At 41.0% G+C, this 19,872-nt stretch overlaps 1 protein-coding gene across 2 annotated transcripts; it reads right to left on the bottom strand.

Moving 5' to 3' along the window:
* Positions 1 to 2,753: 2,753 nt before the first annotated feature.
* Positions 2,754 to 18,293, bottom strand: LOC308108939 (delayed-rectifier potassium channel regulatory subunit KCNS2). 2 transcript variants are annotated; one of them, XM_080462269.1, is made up of 10 exons: positions 18,088 to 18,293; positions 10,266 to 10,446; positions 9,356 to 9,489; positions 8,616 to 8,780; positions 7,835 to 8,006; positions 7,541 to 7,624; positions 7,291 to 7,452; positions 6,269 to 6,352; positions 4,310 to 4,402; positions 2,754 to 4,055 (listed from the first exon to the last, which is right to left on the bottom strand). In XM_080462269.1, the coding sequence occupies exons 2-10, from the start codon at positions 10,437 to 10,439 to the stop codon at positions 3,612 to 3,614; spliced, it is 1,512 nt and encodes a 503-aa protein (XP_080318395.1). In that variant the 5' UTR covers positions 10,440 to 10,446; positions 18,088 to 18,293; the 3' UTR covers positions 2,754 to 3,611. The 2 variants fall into 2 exon arrangements, with proteins under 2 accessions (XP_080318395.1, XP_080318396.1); XM_080462270.1 differs by lacking the exon at positions 18,088 to 18,293 and having other exon boundaries at positions 10,266 to 10,515.
* Between the last annotated feature and the right edge of the window lie 1,579 nt (positions 18,294 to 19,872).

The raw sequence follows: 19,872 nt of genomic DNA on the forward strand, positions 1-19,872 counted from the left end.
TATTTGAGTTTAAATCAAACCTGGTTACTTTTGTTAGCTTGAACATCTGAAACGGGGGTCCTCTCCAACTGAAACACTTAAAATTACATAATACATAGTCTGTTTTTTTTTAAGAGCTCACAGTGTGTTCGTAGTGAATACAATATCCAGAGGCCACAATGTTCCACCGACTGTCCAGCAGTTCCGAGATTTCAGCGTTCGAAGATGTTTGTTTTCCACCGTTTAGATTTTCTTGCTTCAGGAGACTTTATCCTCTCCGGGTAAAAACTAGATCGACTGTTCAGCTCCGGTGACGTACAGTTTTCCTTTCATCGTATCTCTTGAATATCCGTATGAAGCGAACGCAGTTGCAGGAAATGGCGCGTATAAACCGCTTCTTCTGATTTTTCGGTGACTCCTGACGTGTCCGAGCCTCTCGAGTCAAAACCTTTTGTTCTCTTGGAGTAGTTTTAGCAGGAGAGGACCGTGACTGTTTCTGGCAACAACAACAAAAAAAAAAAAAAAAGTTACACACTGTAATTTGTTGGTGCCTGACTTCGTTTATTTAAAGAGTGAAATCTACTGAACGCCACTTTTTTTTTTTTTTTCTTTTTCTTAGTTTTTGTACCTTGTTGTAAAGCTCAGTGTGAAATCAGCTTCAGCCTGGGATTATTAAAGCCACACCTGAAGGTAAATTTAAGCTTCCCGCTTCTTCCGTGTGAATCCGTCTCGGCATGCGAGGATCTGAGCTTCTGACGTTTAAAGTCACTGCTGTTTGCTTTGTGTTTGGTTTGCTTCTCTAATAAAGGAAATAATGCTGGAGACACTGCTTCTGCCTCGCTCTTATTTTGTGGTGGTTTTTCTGGAATTTCATTACTTTTACTGGTAAAATGATCATTTTGTTAGTAATTCATGCTTGTTTTCCTCCAAACTGATGATGATTAACTGCAGTAAGTATTTGAAGACTAAATATTCTGATGGTGAACTGGGCCCTCGACAAATTTTGAACTCAGAGGAAGAAAAAAAAAAAAAAAAGTGAGCTTGACAACAAAAGTTCTTTAGTTTGAATTTACTTTCACCGACAACCAACAGCACCGGTTCTGTTGTCGTGTGGAGAAAAGCTACCGAACGGTGTCATGATCCCAAACAAGCTTAAACTGCATCTCCAAACGAAACCCTTCAAAACAAAAGCACTGACCACTTTGTTCCCTGCATGAGCTCGCTAAGAAATGGGAAACTTTATTAAATAAATAAATAAATAGAGAGAGAGAGAGCGCTCTCAAAGCGACTCTTTAGAAGCTGAACTCAAGACCGAATTAAAAAAGCCCCACGCTGTGGCCGAGACATTAAGACCCAGTTTACATTTTATTTTCAGGAGAAGATTCTAAACTTTCATTGCGTTTTGGTTCGTTTACACGACGGCGGTGCTCGGGGTTTCTGAAAACGCAACTTTACGAAAACGCTCCGAGTCCGTCTCCGAGATAAACGTTCAATCAGCCGAGCTCCGACCCGATCTGTGTGTGTAGTGAGTGACAGAGTAGAAAATAGTTCCTTAATCCCGCGTTTCAGTAAAGCGCGTTAAGGTCTCGTTTACTCAACGTTTCAAGTGGAAATGAAAATGCGTCTTTGTTGCGTTCCCCATTCAGGAAGCTTCGTGTTTACACACGGCGATGTGATGAAAACAACGTCTGTTTCCACGGCAACAGCGGAAATGCTGGAAATGATGTTTGTCCACTAGTGGGTGCTGTTGTTTGTTTTTGTAATGGGGGAAAAAAAAAAGTGTGGCGATATGCTCACCTCTTGGCGAAGCCAGTAGTGTGAAGCCGCGGGGGTTTGTGTTGCACCGATCATGTCCGCTCCTCATTTGATTTATCTTCCTTTCTTCGATCAGTCAGGAATCGCCAAACCGTCATTAAATCTATTTTAGCTTTTCCACTCGGTCCAGTCAAACTTCTCTCTGCGGAGGCGGATCAATATCGACTTTTTCATATCGACTTGTGTTCATCGGCGGCGTCGCATCACACCAAAGCTTTTCAGATTACGACAAAAACACCCCCAGCTCCTCCTTTTCTCACCGTTTGGAGCGTTTTCAGCTTCAAGCCCCATTAGAATCAACCCCCCCCCCCTCCGTCTTAATGCCCTCGGCTCGCAGAGGAAAACCTTCCGGAAGCTTCCGCCCGCCCCAGCGTCCATTATGTGAAACTCAAGCTGAGCTGCAGAGCGGCCCTAATGTCATTCCTCACAACTTTCTCCTCCTGCTCGTCTTTCAGGGCGGAGCGGCGGAGGTTTGTGACCTGTGAGCCGAACTCGATGCCCGAGGAGATGAAATAAAACAGTTAAAACCAAAAAAGGACAGAACCTTTTTAAAGGTAAACTGAAAGCAAAACACAGATCAACTGACGCTAATAAAAGTAAGCTATCATGTAATACCAGTGTAATACCATTTAATACCAACGTAATCTCACTAAACCAGTTTCAAACATGTAATCCCACTAATAGTTCAATACCAGCATAATATCATCACTCTAATAGTGTAATACCGGTTTATTACCGCACTGCAATACCAGTTTAATACATGTAATCCCACTAATAGCCATGTAATACCACTGTAATAACACTAATATCACTATTAGAGTAGTTGTAATTGTACAGGTACAACGATATTAAAGGTTGTCTGACTGCTACACTGCTGAGCGCCGCCATCTTGCCATGAGCCATAAAACCAGTGTGATTCTCAGTAACGAGTGATTCAGAGGTATTTTTGGATTTTTTTTAATCTTCATTTCACACAGGTGCTTTTTCTCTTCAGCTCAGGTCAGTTAAGGTTAGTTTTGTTCAGTTCAGCTCTGCTTCAGGCTTCGTGATCAGATACTCTTTCATTTAAGACATATTTTAACTGCTAAATAAACAAATCCAACATCTGAACCGACAAACTACAAGAAACTTAAAAAAAAAACAAAAAAAAAAACACGTGCACGACAGATGAAGCCAAACATCAGTTTGTCTTGGAAGCACAAAAAAGTACCGTCCGGCTACAGAGGTCGTTATTGAGTCCCTTTATATCTTCTCCAGGTGAACCGTCGCTCTCGATCAGTTTTTGAAGAAAAACGAGTAGCGTTACTACAGTGCGCTGCATTTTGAACGTAGAACCTTCCCATCAGAGGAACTTTGTCTGTTTCAATCGCTGGAATAAGTTCAGTTCTGCTGAACGTATCTGATTGGACGACGGATCATATTTTTTCCGCCATATTTACATTTTTTTACTTTTCTTCATCGTGTTTCCCCGCTGGGCTTCGATCAAAAGGAGGACTCCAGTATTTCTGTTGTTTTCTTTTCCGTTTTGTCAAGAACTGTCTCTCCAGACGCCTGTTTATGATACAATGATCATTAATAAAAAAACAAAAAAATCTTCTCCCTCTATCGCCCCCTCTGGATTGGAGGTGTAGTGCTGTTACATTCATCAGGCAGGATACTCAACAACAAGCACAGAAAAATTCTAATTTCCTTGAATCGAAGTACGGTGCTAGTTTTGGATGAAACGCCGCGCCCGTCACTTCATATCAGCTGGAGTGATAAATAAGATCCACATCTGAGGCGTAGATCACGTTTCTTCCTCGTCCTCCTCGTCCTCCTCACAGCCCGTACAGCTCCTTCTTCCTCATGCTGGAGGTGTAGGACAGATGCTCCACGTAGCTGTAGTTCACCACGCCTCCCTCGTCTTCGAAGTCGATGTCGTCCTCCTCGTCCATGTCGTCCTCGTCCAGGCAGCAGCTGTCTCCGTCCGACTCCTCCTTCCCCTCGTCCTCCTCCGGCTCGCTCTCGCAGCTCATCTTCATCTTCCTGCGGTTGTTGTTCCTCACCGACGCCTCCAGAGCCTTCTGCCGCCGGTAGAAGTGGGAGAACTTGTTGAAGATGATGGTGATAGGCAGCGCCACCACCAGGGTGCCGCCCAGGATGCAGCCGCTGGCCGCCAGCTTGCCGGCCACCGTGACGGGCACCACGTCCCCGTAGCCCACCGTGGTCATGCTCACCGTCCCCCACCACCAGCAGGCCGGGATGGTGTCCAGACCCACGTCCTGCAGGCGGACCAGGGGGCGTGGTTACTGAAAGATTCATCGTCATGACAACAGGCATGCATACATCCATTTATCTATCCATCATGTATTCATCGCTATCCATCCATCCATCCATCCATCCATCCATCCATCCATCCATCCATCCAGCTGCTCCAGATCCACAGTGTCATCATTTAGGCTCCAGACAGTACTGACCACTACACCACCGTGCCAACTCCCCATCAAGTCTCCAAGAGATCAGAAAGCAGTTTCACCTCCTCGTATTCGGCCGTGTAGGCGATGCCAGAGAAGACGGACACACCGACGGCCAGGTAGAGCAGCAGGATGCCCACCTCACGGTAACTGTGCTGCAGACAGAAGACGGATGCAGCCGGTTAGAAACCTCACCGAGGAGACGGTGGTCGGATCCCGTGGCTCTGCTTGACGGCGCAGAGTCATTTTAGTTCTGAGGGGAAACAAAAACCTCTGCGGGGGAAATACTTGTTACTCTGTGATCTACTAGTAAGTTAAACTGTGCCGAAATATCAGTGTCATCAGTCGAGCCCAACGAGTTCTGTTACTGACATTAACATCATATACACAAGTGTAAGGCCCTGTTTACACGACAACGTTTCACGTGACAACACCTAATCCGCTTAAAAAAAAGGAGTGTGTTTACACTGCACCAGCTGACAGAGACAACGATGTAGTGAGTATGCCGGGCCACTGGGGGGCGATGTTGCTTGATTTTATAATGAAACTACACAGACGTGTGCAGAGAACTAAACACTCTAAACGTGAAGAAAATGGAGAGAACCCGACATCCGTATGGACTGATGTCGCATCGGATGCTATCAGGGGAGAGTCTCAACTACCAATCTACTGATCTGGACGATAAAACTAGAATATAGACGGGTCGTACCACTACGCGGCCGCCATGTTTGTTTATAACTGGATGAGCAGGAGGGAGGGGGAGAGATGAGCATGCGCAGTAACAGGCTTTCAGGAGGGAATAGCGCCGTGAAAGAAAACTTTGCGGACACAGTGCATCCGCACACTGGTGCCATGTAAACGGACCCCAAGAGTGAAGAAAGTTTTGCAGATACACTCGTATTCATTGTCGTGTAAACGGGGCCTAATATTCATCACAAATCATCTCATTATCACAACGTAACATTAATCACATGTTCAGTTTGTGTTTAAATCGTCTTGTTTCGGGACTTTCTTTGGTTTGGTTTAAATCTCTGTTCACTTTGTTTTCTTCTCCGTTTTGGGTTCTTGCAAAGATTATTGACACCAGTTTCTTTAGTGAGATCGCTCATTCCCAAACCGTGTTTTAACTCAGATTTCAGCTCATAAATATTGTAAATAGTAGATTAACCATAAAGTTGTGTTCTGGCCTTTAAGTAATGTGTTTTACAGGAAGTGCGTCAGAATATAGAGGAGCTTTACATGAAAAGAGAGGAAGAAATCCCCACATCTGTTCATTCATCTTCAACCACCCTGAATATGGAAGTTAAACAACTTCATCCTCCGAATTATAAGGTAACAAGTTAACAGCTGCTAAATCATAATATCTTTTCGGAAATTAGAAGGAAGAAATCCTCATGACCTCCCCTGACTTCTCCTGTTGCTATGCCCCACCCCGAAGCTCTCTGGCGCCCCCCAGGGGATGCTGCTTATTAATTATCTTGCTTAGTTTTGTTCTGTTTCTTCTCCAACCTGTTCCGTTTTCGTCTCATCTGTCAGTGAAAAGTCGCATTTCAGCGGACAGGGTGACGCTCGGCGTTCGCCTCCATTTCGTAATGAGCGCCGCCCAGATGTGACCTGATGTCTGAGTTTGGTTGTTTTCGGCCGGTTAATATGCAGGAAAGAGACCAAAGAGGCTCTCGGTGCGTCACTCCCGATGCTGCTCATCTATTAAAGTGCTCCTGCACTCTAAATGTAAATACAATCCATCTAAAACCCAGAAACCAGTCCACTTCTTAAAAAGCTTTTCCAGATGAGTTGCGACAGTGATCGGTCTACATCAGGACTGCAGCGTGCCGACGTTTACTACACAGGTTATCCTCTCCTCGTCGCTCTGATGGAAACAACGGAGCATTAATGAGAGAAAGACGCTGTAATATGAGCGGCCGTCGTCCTGCAGATGGAAATAAACCATAAATAGTATGTAGGACCTGGGAGCTGCTCACAGAGAACCCAGCAGAAGAACATCATTGAGCTCGACTCACCCGGAGAGTCGCTCCCAGAGAGCGGAGGCCGGTCGAGTGTCGGGCCAACTTCAGAACTCTGAAGATCCTCATCAACCTGAAGACCTGAGAGGAAAAATATCATCATGATGACTGGAAACAAATCACTGATATCACCGAGTAAAGAAAGACAAGATGTAAAGGCAGAGGACATCAACAATCTGCTTGAAACAACCTCCCCTCCTGTGTCTTTTATTTAATCTTAATTTCTTTGTTTTTATTAGTTTTGACTTACATTTGAACTCTTAATTCATAATCATTCATTGACATGTTGTTCTTTTTTTTGCTTGCAGTTCGGTTGGATATCTTCTTCTTCTTTTCATTGTTTTATTATTATTCATGGTAACAATTCATTCAGTTTTATATTTGTAAATTTCAAGTAATCACAGATCTATTTTTCTCTTTTCTTTCATCAAGATTTTATAATTATAGCACTCTTGACCTTTAGATAATAACACCCCAGATTCATTTATTTCTTTTTGTCTTTTTTCTTAGATTTAATAAATTAGCTCACTTTTTCTTTATTTATTAGGACTTAATAATATTACCCAGAAAGTATTTTATTTTCTTAAATTTTTATATGGTCTGTTTTTTTATTTATTCAGAATATTATACCACATAAATGTACATGTTTTACTTCTTTATTCATTCATTCATTGAAACCTAATATTATTGCCTAAAGTGTATTTATATTTTAATTGTATCTTAGAGTTACCATACTAAATCAAATTTATAGATTTAAGGATTTCCTAAAATTATGAGCCAAAATGTATGATTCAAAAAAAGATAAATCCCATTTGCTTTAATTTAATATTCAATATTCAACGGCTAAATCATCAATATTTTTTTGTGAGTTTAGTGAAAGTTTAGTTTCCTGACATTATTCTGCTGTTTTGAAGCTTGAGGCAGTGGAACCTGTGGCGAAGGTTCAGGGAACATCACGTTTCAAGTCTCAGAAATAAAGAGTGTTTCCTGTGACCAGGTGAGAGTAGCGGTGCCTCCACCTGTATGAGCCGTCCCAGCTCCCCCAGCTCGGACTCGGAGCCCAGCGTCAGGTCGAACACCAGCGTGACGTAGATGGGAACCACGGACACCACGTCGATGATGTTCAGAGGGTGGTGGAAGAACTTCTTCCTGTTCGGCGCGAGCAGCAGCCGCATCACAACCTCCGAGAGATCAGACAACAACAGCAGCGTTGGACTTCCTGTCTCTCTCGCCGACGTCAACCGGCCGGATCAGGCGTCGCGTCCTCACCTCGAAGGTGAACCAGCAGGTACAGAAAACCTCCAGAATCTGCGTCATCTGGTCCTCGATCGGCTTCCCGTCGGGGTCGAAGGTCTGAGGAGGATCAGAAGCAGCTGACATTAACCACCAACATGCAGACAGGGGAGACGCCTGCTATCAAGAATCACCAGAAGAAACTTGTGACATTTTCTTTATGAAGTTTATTACCATTGCCGGTATGTTTTACTGATTTCATTGCTGGATGATGTATATAATATTGTTGTATAGATGATTGGGTACGATGAACCTCTGCGCCGGGCCTACCTGGTACTCGGGGATGCTGTTGATGCACATGGTGGCGATGGAGGTGACGACCACGGTGATGGAGAGCAGGCTGAAGAGCTTGCTGGGGACGGAGTATCCCGGGTTCTCCAGCGTCAGCCACAGACACTTCCGGACGTTTCCGAACCGAACCTCCTGGAAATGCTGCATGTCCCTGTGCAAACACACCCAAACACCTCGAAAACGGGTAAAGATTGATTTTCTGTGGCACCACTGTTCTGCCAGTTATTACTATTAGCGTTACCAGCTGGTCCGACAAAACTGGCGACTTCTTTCTGAATAGTAATTTTACAGATATTTACAAATACCTGTAACTTTAGCATTACGTTTAATAGCTGTGCTCGTTGGTGTAAACGTGGAAGTTTGACTGAGCTACCAGCTGAATCCTGTAATAACTCACTTTGCACCATTTAAAAAAAAAAAAAGAAAATCACAGTTTAATGCATCAAATTTTAAACCCAAAGATAAAAACATACGAATAAAAACTGCATAAAAACAAATATCTCATGCACACACAAGCGTACAATCCATTCCAATGGTCTCTTGTAAAAGAATATTGCACATTAATCATTTTTTTGTCGTGTTGAGCAGCAAAATCTTCCTCAATCTCACGTCAAAACATGTGGAATTGAACCGGCAACCTCCCAAATGAGAAGTGGCCGCTCTACTTACCGGGCCAGTTGAGCTCATATCAAACACACTGGATCACCAAGACTTTTCCACCTGGACCTAAACAAGGGAAGGGCCTGAAAGGTGATCTCACCTGTTTAAATCGGAGATCTCGTCCACCGACGTGTCGATGCTGCTCACGTCGCTCTCGTCGTCCCAGCTGCGATGGCGGCTGCTCTCCAGCTTGCGGTCGTGGTATCGATAACTGCAGCAGCTGTCCAGGAAGAACTCGTTGATGCCCCAGTACTCGATCTCCTGACTGAGGAGGTTCGTACACAGAAGGCAGGTTTCATTGAGGTTTCATTAAGGGCACGTTTACACGTTTATAGTGAAAAAATTAACCATTGTGTTGCGTTTCGGGGGAGGGGCGGGGCGGGGGGGTTTACACAACAGTGGTAGTTGCCACTGAAAACTACTTTTTAAGAACGACTCCCAAGGTGGAACGTTTCAAAAATGCTTCGGAAAGATTCCATGTAGACGGCAGAAACGTTAACGTTGGTTTCATTACAAAAACAAACAATGGCACCCACTAGTGGCCGAACATGGAAACTACATCGTTTTGAGTGCCACTGCTGTGTAAACATACGTCGTCCGCAAAACACATTTGAATCTTTTCTGAAACGAAACACAAACAATGTGTTTTCTCTTGAAAAGCTGTCGTGTAAACAGAGTAGATTTAAAAAAAAATAATAATACAAATACATCAGTCAGTATTAAAGTAGAAATATTATGATAAATTCTGTGTTGTAAATAAGACCTTATATATTAACTTATTACGGTACTTCCACTACTTTTAGTGCCGTTCAGATGAGCTGGTGAATGTGTGACTCTGACCTGAAGGAGAAGACGCACAGCTCGTCCATAATGTGAAGTTTCCCCGTCTGGTAGAAGTGAAGCACGTACGGGAAGAGGCCCGGGTTCCTGTCAAAATAAAACTCCTTCTGCTGCACGTCATAGTCGTCACACACCTACAGGAAGAGAGAAGCTTTACAGAAGCAAAGAAACTCTGCAGAATTTCATCACATAAGAGGAAACGGAATTAAAATACCACAACAAAAATAAAAGCATGAATGATACTGTAAATGCAGCAGCCTGAAGGCTGAAACTGGACGTTCATTCAAAGAAAAAACAAAAGACACTCAAGGAAAAATGTGTGTCACTGAATTTTTTATTTTTTTTTCAATTCGATAGTTGTGCACCAGTACACACCTTTCAATAAGCAGGACAAATGTACAAAATTACAGGAAATACTTTTAAGCAAAATATAGTTGGAAGAGCAAATTAAAAAAAGAAATTAAAATAAATAAAAAACAGAATATGAAATAAGAGTAGACAGAATAAAATAGAATAGAATTAAATGAAATTTGACTAAAATAAAATAAAAGTTGACAGAGTAAAAAAAAATTATAATTTTTTTAATAAAATTAATAAAAACAATAAATACATTTAAATAAAATGGAAAGAATAAAAAAAAGAATGCAAGTCTATGAAAGTGAAAAGCATAATAAAAAACAATAAAAATATATTTTGCAGATTCAGAAATATTAAGATAAAAATAACTCCATTGCATCGTATTGTTTTACTGTCTGTCACATGGTGTCACCCTTTTTTCATACTTACAGTTTAAACTGTAAAAACATCCTTCACCAAAACATCATCCAAAGTAATCCCACTACTTCTACAGAGAAGAAGTAGTGGGTCCAACCCCAGAGTAATGCGATTACTCCTCACCCAGGCGACCCACCTGCAGGATGTCCTCCTCGGAGTCGCACGCCAGCAGTTTCCCCAGGCGAGTGTCGGGGAACTTCTGGAGGGTGCTGCAGCAGAGGCTCCTCTTCAGGCCGCCCACGTTGACGTGCAGCAGAGCCTCGGAGTCCGAGTCCTGCTGGAGCCAGCCGGGAACGTTCTCCTTCACCATGGCTCTCCTGCTCAGCCCAGAGGGAGAACGTCAGTCACGCACCGATCACCTCCTCCGGCGCCTCCATGCAGTCCTGCTGGAGGAACGTCCAGCCAGATTATCTTCTAACAGCTTCTCATTTTCCTCTGTGGACGTGTGTCGAGCCGCATTATGTAGTAATACTACGATATGTAATAAATGTAACGAATGCTTGTTTTTGTGTTTTTATGCTTTGTATCATATATAGTGATTAAATAAAATAATGCAGATTGCATGTGTTTATGTCTTGCAAAATTTCAGTGCACCCATATTTTTTGTGTAATAATCAATAGTTTTTTTTCTTTTGTTTCTAGCTCGTGAATCTTACATTTAATTTAGGCCTGAGCAATAAAACATCCTACCAGTTGTTTATTTTTATTTTTAATAAATCCTAATTATGCTGGAAAGCTTAATGTTATTCTGATGGTATGATGGCTTTTCTCATTAAGGCATCAATTTTGAAGATTTATTACATAATGCACCAATTTATTGCATTTTGTAATAACTGTTGCAATATGTCACCAGTTATTACAAAATGCAACAATCTCTTATTGTCAAAAATGCAGCAGATTATTAGAAAATGCGGTGTTATTACATAATGAGTTGAAAATTTATTACATTATTACATATTGCACTATTATTACATAATGCGGCTCTACACACACACACATTTTGTAAAAACTGTTGCAATATGTAACAAGTTATTACAAAATGTGTCAGTTTATTCCGTAATTTATTCAATAATTTCATTACAAAATGCATCGTTATTACATATTGAGTTGAGAATGTATTACATTATTACATATTGCACCGTTATTACATAACGCGGCGCTACATCGTGTTATGTGCTGCGTACATGTGATCCGTCGCACAGGTTCGGTTACACGAGGTGCGTGTGTTCGGTAACCACAGCTTTGTAGTGAGTATTGAACGAGGGATGAAACAGGATCCTTATTATTTCAGACTACGTTTCTCATTCTTTCTATTCTTGTTCTGCTCGTTGGCGTTCTGGATGTAGAATCTCCTCCTGCTTAACTTCCAGATTCCAGTTGTGTGACTCACAGGAGGAACATGGAAACTCCACATCGTGAAGCCCCCAGCATGAGATTCTGACACGAGTCGTCCCTCCTGCCCAAACCACTGCGCCACCGCGCCACGTCGGCGTCGGCTGCAAGGACTTGTGGCTGAATCGAGTCGGTTTGGAATGCAGTAAAAGCCTTTTGGCTCCGGACCAGCGCACGTTGTGCTTTTTGTCGTTCACATTAAATATGTTCAGCATCAAATTCTGTCTGGCTGCCCGCTGGGAGAAGTGCATTAACCGGCGCGGGCGGAATTAAAGTGGCCAGGACACAAAGAGGAAGGTCAAAGAGTTGGAACAGAAAAGAAAAACAGAAAAAGAAAAAAAAAGAAAAAACCTGGCTCGTCTTTGTCACAAACTTTTTTGGACGTGGATGAATCAGCAGAAGAGCTCGACCTTGTTATTAACAGAACAGAGAACTTTTATTAATTCAACTTGTCAGAGGAGGAAAGAGCTGAAGTGCAAAACACTTGAAGAAGGGCTGCCGGAAAAAATCGATTTCATCGATTTATCCAATTTGTTGCTAAAAAAGATTTTTATTTTTGCAAATTTGAGTTTTTTGGGTATTTTTCACGTTCCGTTTCCTTTCCTCGTGGCTTTCCGTAGTTGCTGTTGCACTTTTGCACTCGGAGGAGGCGAGTCGAACTGGAATAACTTCCATGTTGTCAAAAACTGAAACTCACAAACTGCTTCAGGCAGATTAAAGATAAAAACTGTTCAGGATGAGCCCGAGTGCTTTAGTGTAACAGGGAAACACAAAACATGACGTCAGAACAACGAACTCGAGTCGTAGAGCCGCCGAACGTCGGGTAGCACCTCGCAGAGCCGCATTCTGCAATAATGGAAGGTTTGTTTTTGTGCTTTATATGATATATAATAATTATATTAAACAATGCAGATTGCATGTGTTTATGTCTTATGGATCCAGTAAGCTGGAACGCTTCATGTTATTCTGATGGTATTTATGGCTTTTCACATTAAGGCATCAATGTTGATGATTTATTCCATAACGTCAGGTCTCTGTGTGTCTCGCCTCGTGTTTCCAATTAACCAATGTTCCACTTGTGTCCACCCCTTGCTCGGGTATTTAAACTCCTGTCCCTCTGTTGTCCCGGTCAGATCGTCTCGTCAACATGTCTCGCCTCATGTCACCTTGTCGTTCCTCTCATCTCGCCTCATGTCACCTTGTCGTTCCTCTCGTCTCGTCGCCCTTGTGTTCCCGGCGTCTCCTCGTGTTCCCTGGACTTTGTTCCAATAAAACTGTTTTTTTTTTACGGAACTGGCTGAGTCTGTGTTTGGGTCCACCCTTCAAGTCCCTGACAGAACGATCCGACCATCATGGACCTAGCAGACTCACCAGTTCCACATAAATCCTTCAAGCTCGCCGGAGGCCTGTTCCCGTCTGGCCTGTTCCCGTCTGGGCTGTTCCCGTCTGGGCTGTTCCCGTCTGGCCTGTTCCCGTCTGGCCTGTTCCCGTCTGGCCTGTTCCCGTCTGGCCTGTTCCCCAGTCACCTATTCCCCAGTGGCCTCTTCTCCCGTGGCTGTTCCCCCAGTCTCTAGTTTCCTGTGTTCCCTGACCAGTCAGTCCCTGTTCCTAGTTTCCCTGTGGCCTGTCGAGCCCCCCCCCCCCCCCCGTCTTTGGGCCTTCAGGTGCCAGTCCTTGATGGGGGGGGGGGTACAGTCAGGTCTCTGTGTGTCTCACCTCGTGTTTCCAAATGACCAATGTTCCACTTGTGTCCAGATATTTTCCATTAATTCAGAAAGTCCTGCTCAAGCGAAGGTTTTGTTGATTTCCATTGTTCAAACATGAGAAAGGAGAGTTTTGATGGCGACACGCGGAGCAGAAGAACAACCATCCATGGTCTCATCCTCACTTGTTGCTTAGCAATAAAAATAGAAATAAAAAAAAAATGGCCGAACTGGTTTCCAGCAGAAACGCGGGAGTAAAAATAACACGTTTGAGAGGACGTCATGGACTTATCCTCAGATTCAGCGTTTGATCTGAACTTTATCTCTTCATCTGCTGAGGCTTTTGACTGTGTGGTTATTTTTAATGGTTTCACAGAGCGGGGGTGTGTGCAGGGCAGTAAACGAGTGTGTCGGGGAGTCTGGAAGCTTCAAACACAGTTTGTATCGATAGAAACTGCTTATTTTTTTTCTAATCGTTCTCCAGAAATCCTGCTTGTGAAGGAATTTGTGAAGTTTGGTTAAACACGTCTTATAATAACTGCGTTTTGTTCTGAAAAATGTTCCGCCGCCCTGTCAGTGCATCTCATTAATGCTTTTATTCTGGAAAAACTTGATTAATAAAAGAGAGAGAAATGTGATTAAACAGTGTCTGAATCGTCAAACTTTATGTAAATTACACATCAGAGTGTAAGACAGTTAAACTGAGGCCACGTTTACACAACAACGTTTTCAAGTTTCAACTTTAGGAAAACGCTCCCAATCCTCCCTCCTATCTCCTTTCCTATCCACTTTTCCTTAAACCCCTGGATGATGTCACAGGATTAAGGAAAGGTGTTAGGAGACTTCCTAAAGGAGTTAAGGAAAAGTGTGAGAAGGCTTGCTAAAGGAGTTAAGGAGGCTTCCTAAAGGAGTTAAGGAAAGGTGTTAGGAGGCTTCCTAAAGGAGTTGAGGAAAGGTGTTAGGAGACTTCCTAAAGGAGTTAGTGAAAGGTGTTAGGAGACTTCCTAAAGGAGTTAAGGAGGCTTCCTAAAGGAGTTAAGGAAAGGTGTTAGGAGGCTTCCTAAAGGAGTTAAGGAAAGGTGTTAAGAGACTTCCTAAAGGAGTTAAGGAAAGGTGATCGCGTTGTGACAATTGGGATAAAGGAGGTTCTAAAGGAAGCATTGAGCCTCCTTTCCTTCGCTTATTGAGAATTCTAACGCTCCTTGTCATGGCCGCCACTTAAACACTTCCGTGGGTTAAGGAAAAGTGGACAGGAAAGGAGATAGGAGGGACTATTAGGACGCACCCTCCATCTCCGTGTCGACGGTGTAAAGTGAGTTTGAAGTGACGCAGTGAAGCGTTTCCTCCACACGTGTAGAAATGTATTATTTCTATGTTCCCTTCATCTCAAAGCTTTTGCTTATTTATTCTACTTTTTATTGCTGTTTTTAATCCCTCTAATTAATCGCTTTGCTTTAATGTATTTTTTCTTTAAACTCTGTGATTCAGCCTGTGTCTGAATCGTGCCCTATAAATAAATCTGCCTTGCCTTACTTGCCTTATCACAACCGTGGTAAACACTTCGTCTGCACACGTCCAGTAGAGCCAATCAGAAGACGGGTTTCCTCCGTGGTGTCATGACTCTCAGTCCCTGTTCTCCTGGGACCTGGTAGTTTTATTTTGACAGTCCAATTAATAACATTCCAACTTGGTCGTCTGTCCATACATGTCTGTGTACTCGCCACTGTTAATGTTTATAGCGCACTGCTCTCTGTGTGTTTCATGACAAAAACAAACAACAGCACCCACTAGTGGCCAGACATGAAAACTGCATCATTTTCAAACCGTTCTTGTGTAAATGTAAATGTAGTTTTTTTCTAAAATGCAAAAATGATGTCTTTTCACTTGAAACATCCAGAAGAAGACTGAAGGCTTCCCCTGCAGGTGAAGCTATAATCTCATCTAATCTGATCTAATCGGATCGCCTGTAATTGCTTGATGTGGGAAACGGTGTCGGGATAATGTGCGGTTAATCCTGTTTTAACCAGTTCGGTCTGACTTCATCTCCATGGCTCACTTCCTTCCCGCTCACATCTAATCAGGTTTTATTTCTTCCTGCTCAGGAGCAACTAAAGAAATCCGTGTCTGCCCTCCGCGGGGATTAAGGTGCATGTCGGTGCTTTAAACGATCACAGATGGAAAACAGGACCAACACCGTTCACCTACAAGTCCTTCATAACACCCTGAAATACTTATAAATTAAGTATTTTTAATTAGTTATGTGACTTTATAAATCAATAAATGTCATTTACATGGAGTGGATCTTTGGGGGATTTTCAAAACCAATCAAAAATGTCACAATTTATAGATAAAATACAACTGTACTTGTGATTGAAAATATAAATTCCTGGATGTTCTGATTAAAAAAAAAAAATACTAAAAATAAAGATAATGATAAAGATAAAATAAGACTTTTCCCGCGGTCTCATCCGGAACACCAGACAGTTTCATCTCAACTGGGCCAAAAGTGTAAAAATTAAATTATGACAAATCTACATTTTCCTGCATTTCAAAACATTACAGTGTGAATTCTGCTGCATTTTAGGAAAGTTGAATGTTGTTCAGGTGAGTTTTATCCAATCAGGACAAACAATACATAGTAGATTGATGTGTTTGTTTGTTTGTTTTTTGAGTAATGTGGTTGTTTCCCTGTGGTGCAGCGGAAACATCGACCATAATGCAGATTTCTCGCTGCAGGTTGATGAAAGCAGCAGAACAGGAGAGGAAATGATTTCATTCCAGGTGTTTGAGGAGCGTCCTGAGAGGAAAACTCAATGCAAACACAGGATGTTTGTGGAGGTAATTAACGAAGCTCTGACCTGTGATTACCTGAGCTTTCAGCTGCAGCTCATAAAAACGACAGTAAGCGCAAAGTTTCCTCCTGAATGATGTGATTAGCAGCAGTTTGTTATGGTCAACGGGGCATAATTAAAAAACAAACAAAAAAAAACAACAGCTTTGTGGACAGAGAAGATGTCCACAGACACTCCTCAACAAGAGTTTCTCTTAAATTCTACATATTTTACATTTTCAGCATCGTTTCATAAAAGTTTTGCATTTACATGACAACATTTTGAAAATGATGTCCGTTTCTACAGAAATCGATGTGGTGAGCATGTTGGACAAAGTGAAAATAAAAACATGTCTTTTTTGCGTTTTCGTTTCAGGGCCACTAGTAGGTGCTGTTGTTAGTTTTTGTACAAAGACTAAACAGAGTAAACAGGTCCTAAGCATTTCTATAAAGCGACTCATCTGAACCAGGTGGCCGTCGTCTGAATAATGTTTTTGTATTGCGTGTATTGTATGTATTGTATGTATAGTGATTTAAACATTCGGGAACAGATTTTTTCCCATGACTCACTACAGCGCCCTCATGGTGCAAAGTGGTATTACAAGGTTAGTTCAAGAGCCACAAAAACCCACATTTACCTTTGTATTAAGCACCCCCAAACAAAACAAACAAACAAACAAACAAACAAACAAACAAACAAACAAACAAAACAACAACATTATTCTGAGGAGGTTTGAAGGATTTTCAAAGAAAATCCTAAAATATCTGGAATGAAAAGTCCAATTGGAACTTTTTATTCCAGGATTTCTGCAGCCGTCGGGGTGTTTTTACCAGCTTGTAAGAAGTGCACTGGATGAAATGGATGAAATTCACACTTGTCTGCTATTTGGCTATAAGATCAAGTTCAGTGAAGACGGGAGATTCTGCATGTTTCATCCTCTTTGCTCCAATGAAACATCTTTTTCTTCCATAAATTTAAGTTTGAAATAGAGTAAACTATGAAAACACACCCGTTGAATCTGAATAAAAATACATATTTATTGTATGTTAAAAATATATTTATTAATAATAAAACTTTTTTTATATATATTTTTTTTATTTAAATTTTTTTTTAATTTGAATTCTTTTTCTGTGACTCTTTTTTCTAGAACTAACAAAACACCCCTTACCACGTTAAAGTGGCTCAAGTTTTAGAAAATACTTTTAGTTAATCATTCAAATAACCCTTACATAGTTGGACAAACGCCTGTAGAATTTTATCCCATATAGAATTTAAAGTTAAAGATTGAAAAGCTTTTCGTTGTTATTTACAGAAGGTTTTAATGTGGTTGCAGGATGACACAGATCACGTGAATTCTCTAAAAGAATAGAAGATGTAATGTGTCAGAAGAAATAAAGTTCATTAAAATGAAGAAAAATAAGAATATATAAGAAGAGATGCTTCACATAATATATTTTTTATTTTACTTAATTAGTTTTGAGCTATCTAGCCCTGATTTTTTTGTTCTGTCCTCTTTATTCCTTTTCGTGTGAAATATGTTTGGTTGATTTATCTTTATGTTTTATGACTCCACTTTTGTTTTAAGCCGCTAATTTCCGCACATGGAAATTTACACCCTGTCAGACTTATTTACAGTCTTTCTTCGTTGTGTCACTGAAATGAAAATAAATCAGATTTAATGGAACTGGGCATTAATAAATCTACTAAACTGTATTTTTTTTTGGCTCAAGAACAACTTATAAGGACCAAACGTGACGTCATTTGTATTCGGTGGTCAGCATTTATGGAGAAGGTGTTGTTTGAACCATGTTGCAGAGAAGACTGCCACTACATGAGGGGTCCATGCGGAGCTCTCTGGGGGCTGCCGCGGTGCACATACACAAATAAAGATGATCTATATTGCAAAAGCCACTGGAGTAGGGGAAGCATCAATAGAAAACCATGGTACACATGTTATATCGGGATGCAAAGCAGGAGGTAAACAGAAATCCGCCAATAGCTGCAGGCGTTGAGTTACAATGTGCAGATTTACCTCTGAGTTCACGATCCTGCTGATTCAGCCCATGATGCGCTCACAACTTTTACTCTTCCTCCAATATTAAGCACAAAAGCTTTGGATTCCAGGGCGGAAAAAAACAAAAACAAGCTCGCGCTACTTTGTGTAAAAGTTTGATGGAACCAGGAGAGGAGCGGAGAGGAGCGGAGGAGTCCGCAGCTTGACTCCATCTGAGCGGCTGTACGTCCGTCAGCGCTCCGAGCCTCCGGGTCGTTCTTCGGCTCCTTCCGCTTTTTTCCGGAATCCGCTCTTCGGCTTTTTCCGGCTCTTTCCGGAATCCGATCACTTAACTGAGCGTTAAACCTCCTTTTTAACCCTGTACAGACCGCATTCAGTAAATTCAACTTTTCCTATTGTTTCTTCCAAAACATGAATTATAAAAAAACACACACTTCATACTTTTAATAAATAATATCAAGGTCTATTTTAATTTGTTTTTACAGAAAGTCAGTGAGACATTCGTTCAATTTAGAAAATGTCTGTAAACATGGTGATTTATTTATTTTTTTCAAGTTAAATGGTAAATAAATTACTTTACTTTTACACTCTAAATATCTTCAAATGAAACATAAGGTTTGAAAAGTGGTCCACCAAAAAGCCCAATCCGCTCTGCGGGATGAGACTTTTGACAGAAATTATTTTTGAATTTTTAATCAAATTTATTTGTTTCATTTATTTAGTTTTAGAAAGAGTAATAGTTTTTGGATGGTCGTCAAAAACAATATATTTTCCATTTAAATTTGTAACCGAAGACGTTACAGTTCAATGGACATTTCATTCTAATGGCAAATAAATTCTGCCTGTTGTTTAGTTCAAAGAGCACAACTACTAACAAAAACACATATAATTTGTACTAAAGTAAAGTAGAATATGTATGAGCAGAATTTTCTTGCCCATTAAAATACAATTTATTAATCATAATAAATGACAAAGAAAAATACGCAATAGGAAAAGTATCCAAAATACTTTTTATTTGAAGTAAAGTATTTCAAATATAGTATTTACATATTTACTGTTACAGAATCAGGATGTAAAAACCTGATAATGTAATGGACTTCCTCTCCCCCTCCTGCTCCTCCTCTTCTCCTCCTTTCCTCCTCTTCTTCCTCTACTTCTCCTCCTCCTCTTCCTCTCCTCCTGCTGAGTCTTGTCATTTAGAGAAGGAAAGAACCTCTGGGAGGTCAAATTGATTCCATCAAATATAAATGATTTACTGCCAGAACGTTAAAATTCACCATCTGGAGATTAAAGCTACTACTACTACTACTACTGCTACTACTACTACTACTACTACTACTACTACCACCAACAACAATAATAACAGGTAAAAACGAACCTTTATCCTGATGAATTTCTCTCTACAACCTTTTCAAGTAATAACATAGAAAAAGTCTCACTTTCAATTTATTAATCAACAAACTAGTTTTTCTTCATCAAAACCAACAAATGTCTTTTTTTGTTTGTTTGTTTAAATCAGTTTATATTTTACTTTTGGGATTAAAAAAAATTATTTTGCAGACGAATAAATCTCATCAAGTAATTCTAAATTCACTGCATGATTCTCTCTCTCTCTCTCTGTCTGTCTGTCTGTCTCGCTCTCTCTCTCGCGCACACACACAGCTGCATGTTTGTGACGAGGACGACATCTGGTGGTCAAAGTGTTATTTTAAATAAATAAATAAAATAAAATAAAATAAATAAATAAATAAATATATATATATATATATATATATATATATATAAATATATAAATAAATAAAT

The sequence above is a fragment of the Lipophrys pholis genome, assembly GCF_963383615.2.
Source record: "Lipophrys pholis genome assembly, chromosome: 4".
NCBI lineage: Eukaryota > Metazoa > Chordata > Actinopteri > Blenniiformes > Blenniidae > Lipophrys > Lipophrys pholis.

What these genes read in the sequence shown, in the direction of transcription:
- LOC308108939 (XM_080462269.1), bottom strand. Translation starts at nt 10,439, where the DNA reads ATGGTGAAGGAGAACGTTCCCGGCTGGCTCCAGCAGGACTCGGACTCC. An exon ending in ACAGCATCCCCGAGTACCAG is followed by an intron (nt 7,625 to 7,834) that starts GTAGGCCCGGCG and finishes GATCCTCCTCAG; the next exon opens with ACCTTCGACCCCGACGGGAA. An exon ending in CTCTGGGAGCGACTCTCCGG is followed by an intron (nt 4,403 to 6,268) that starts GTGAGTCGAGCT and finishes TTCTGTCTGCAG; the next exon opens with CACAGTTACCGTGAGGTGGG.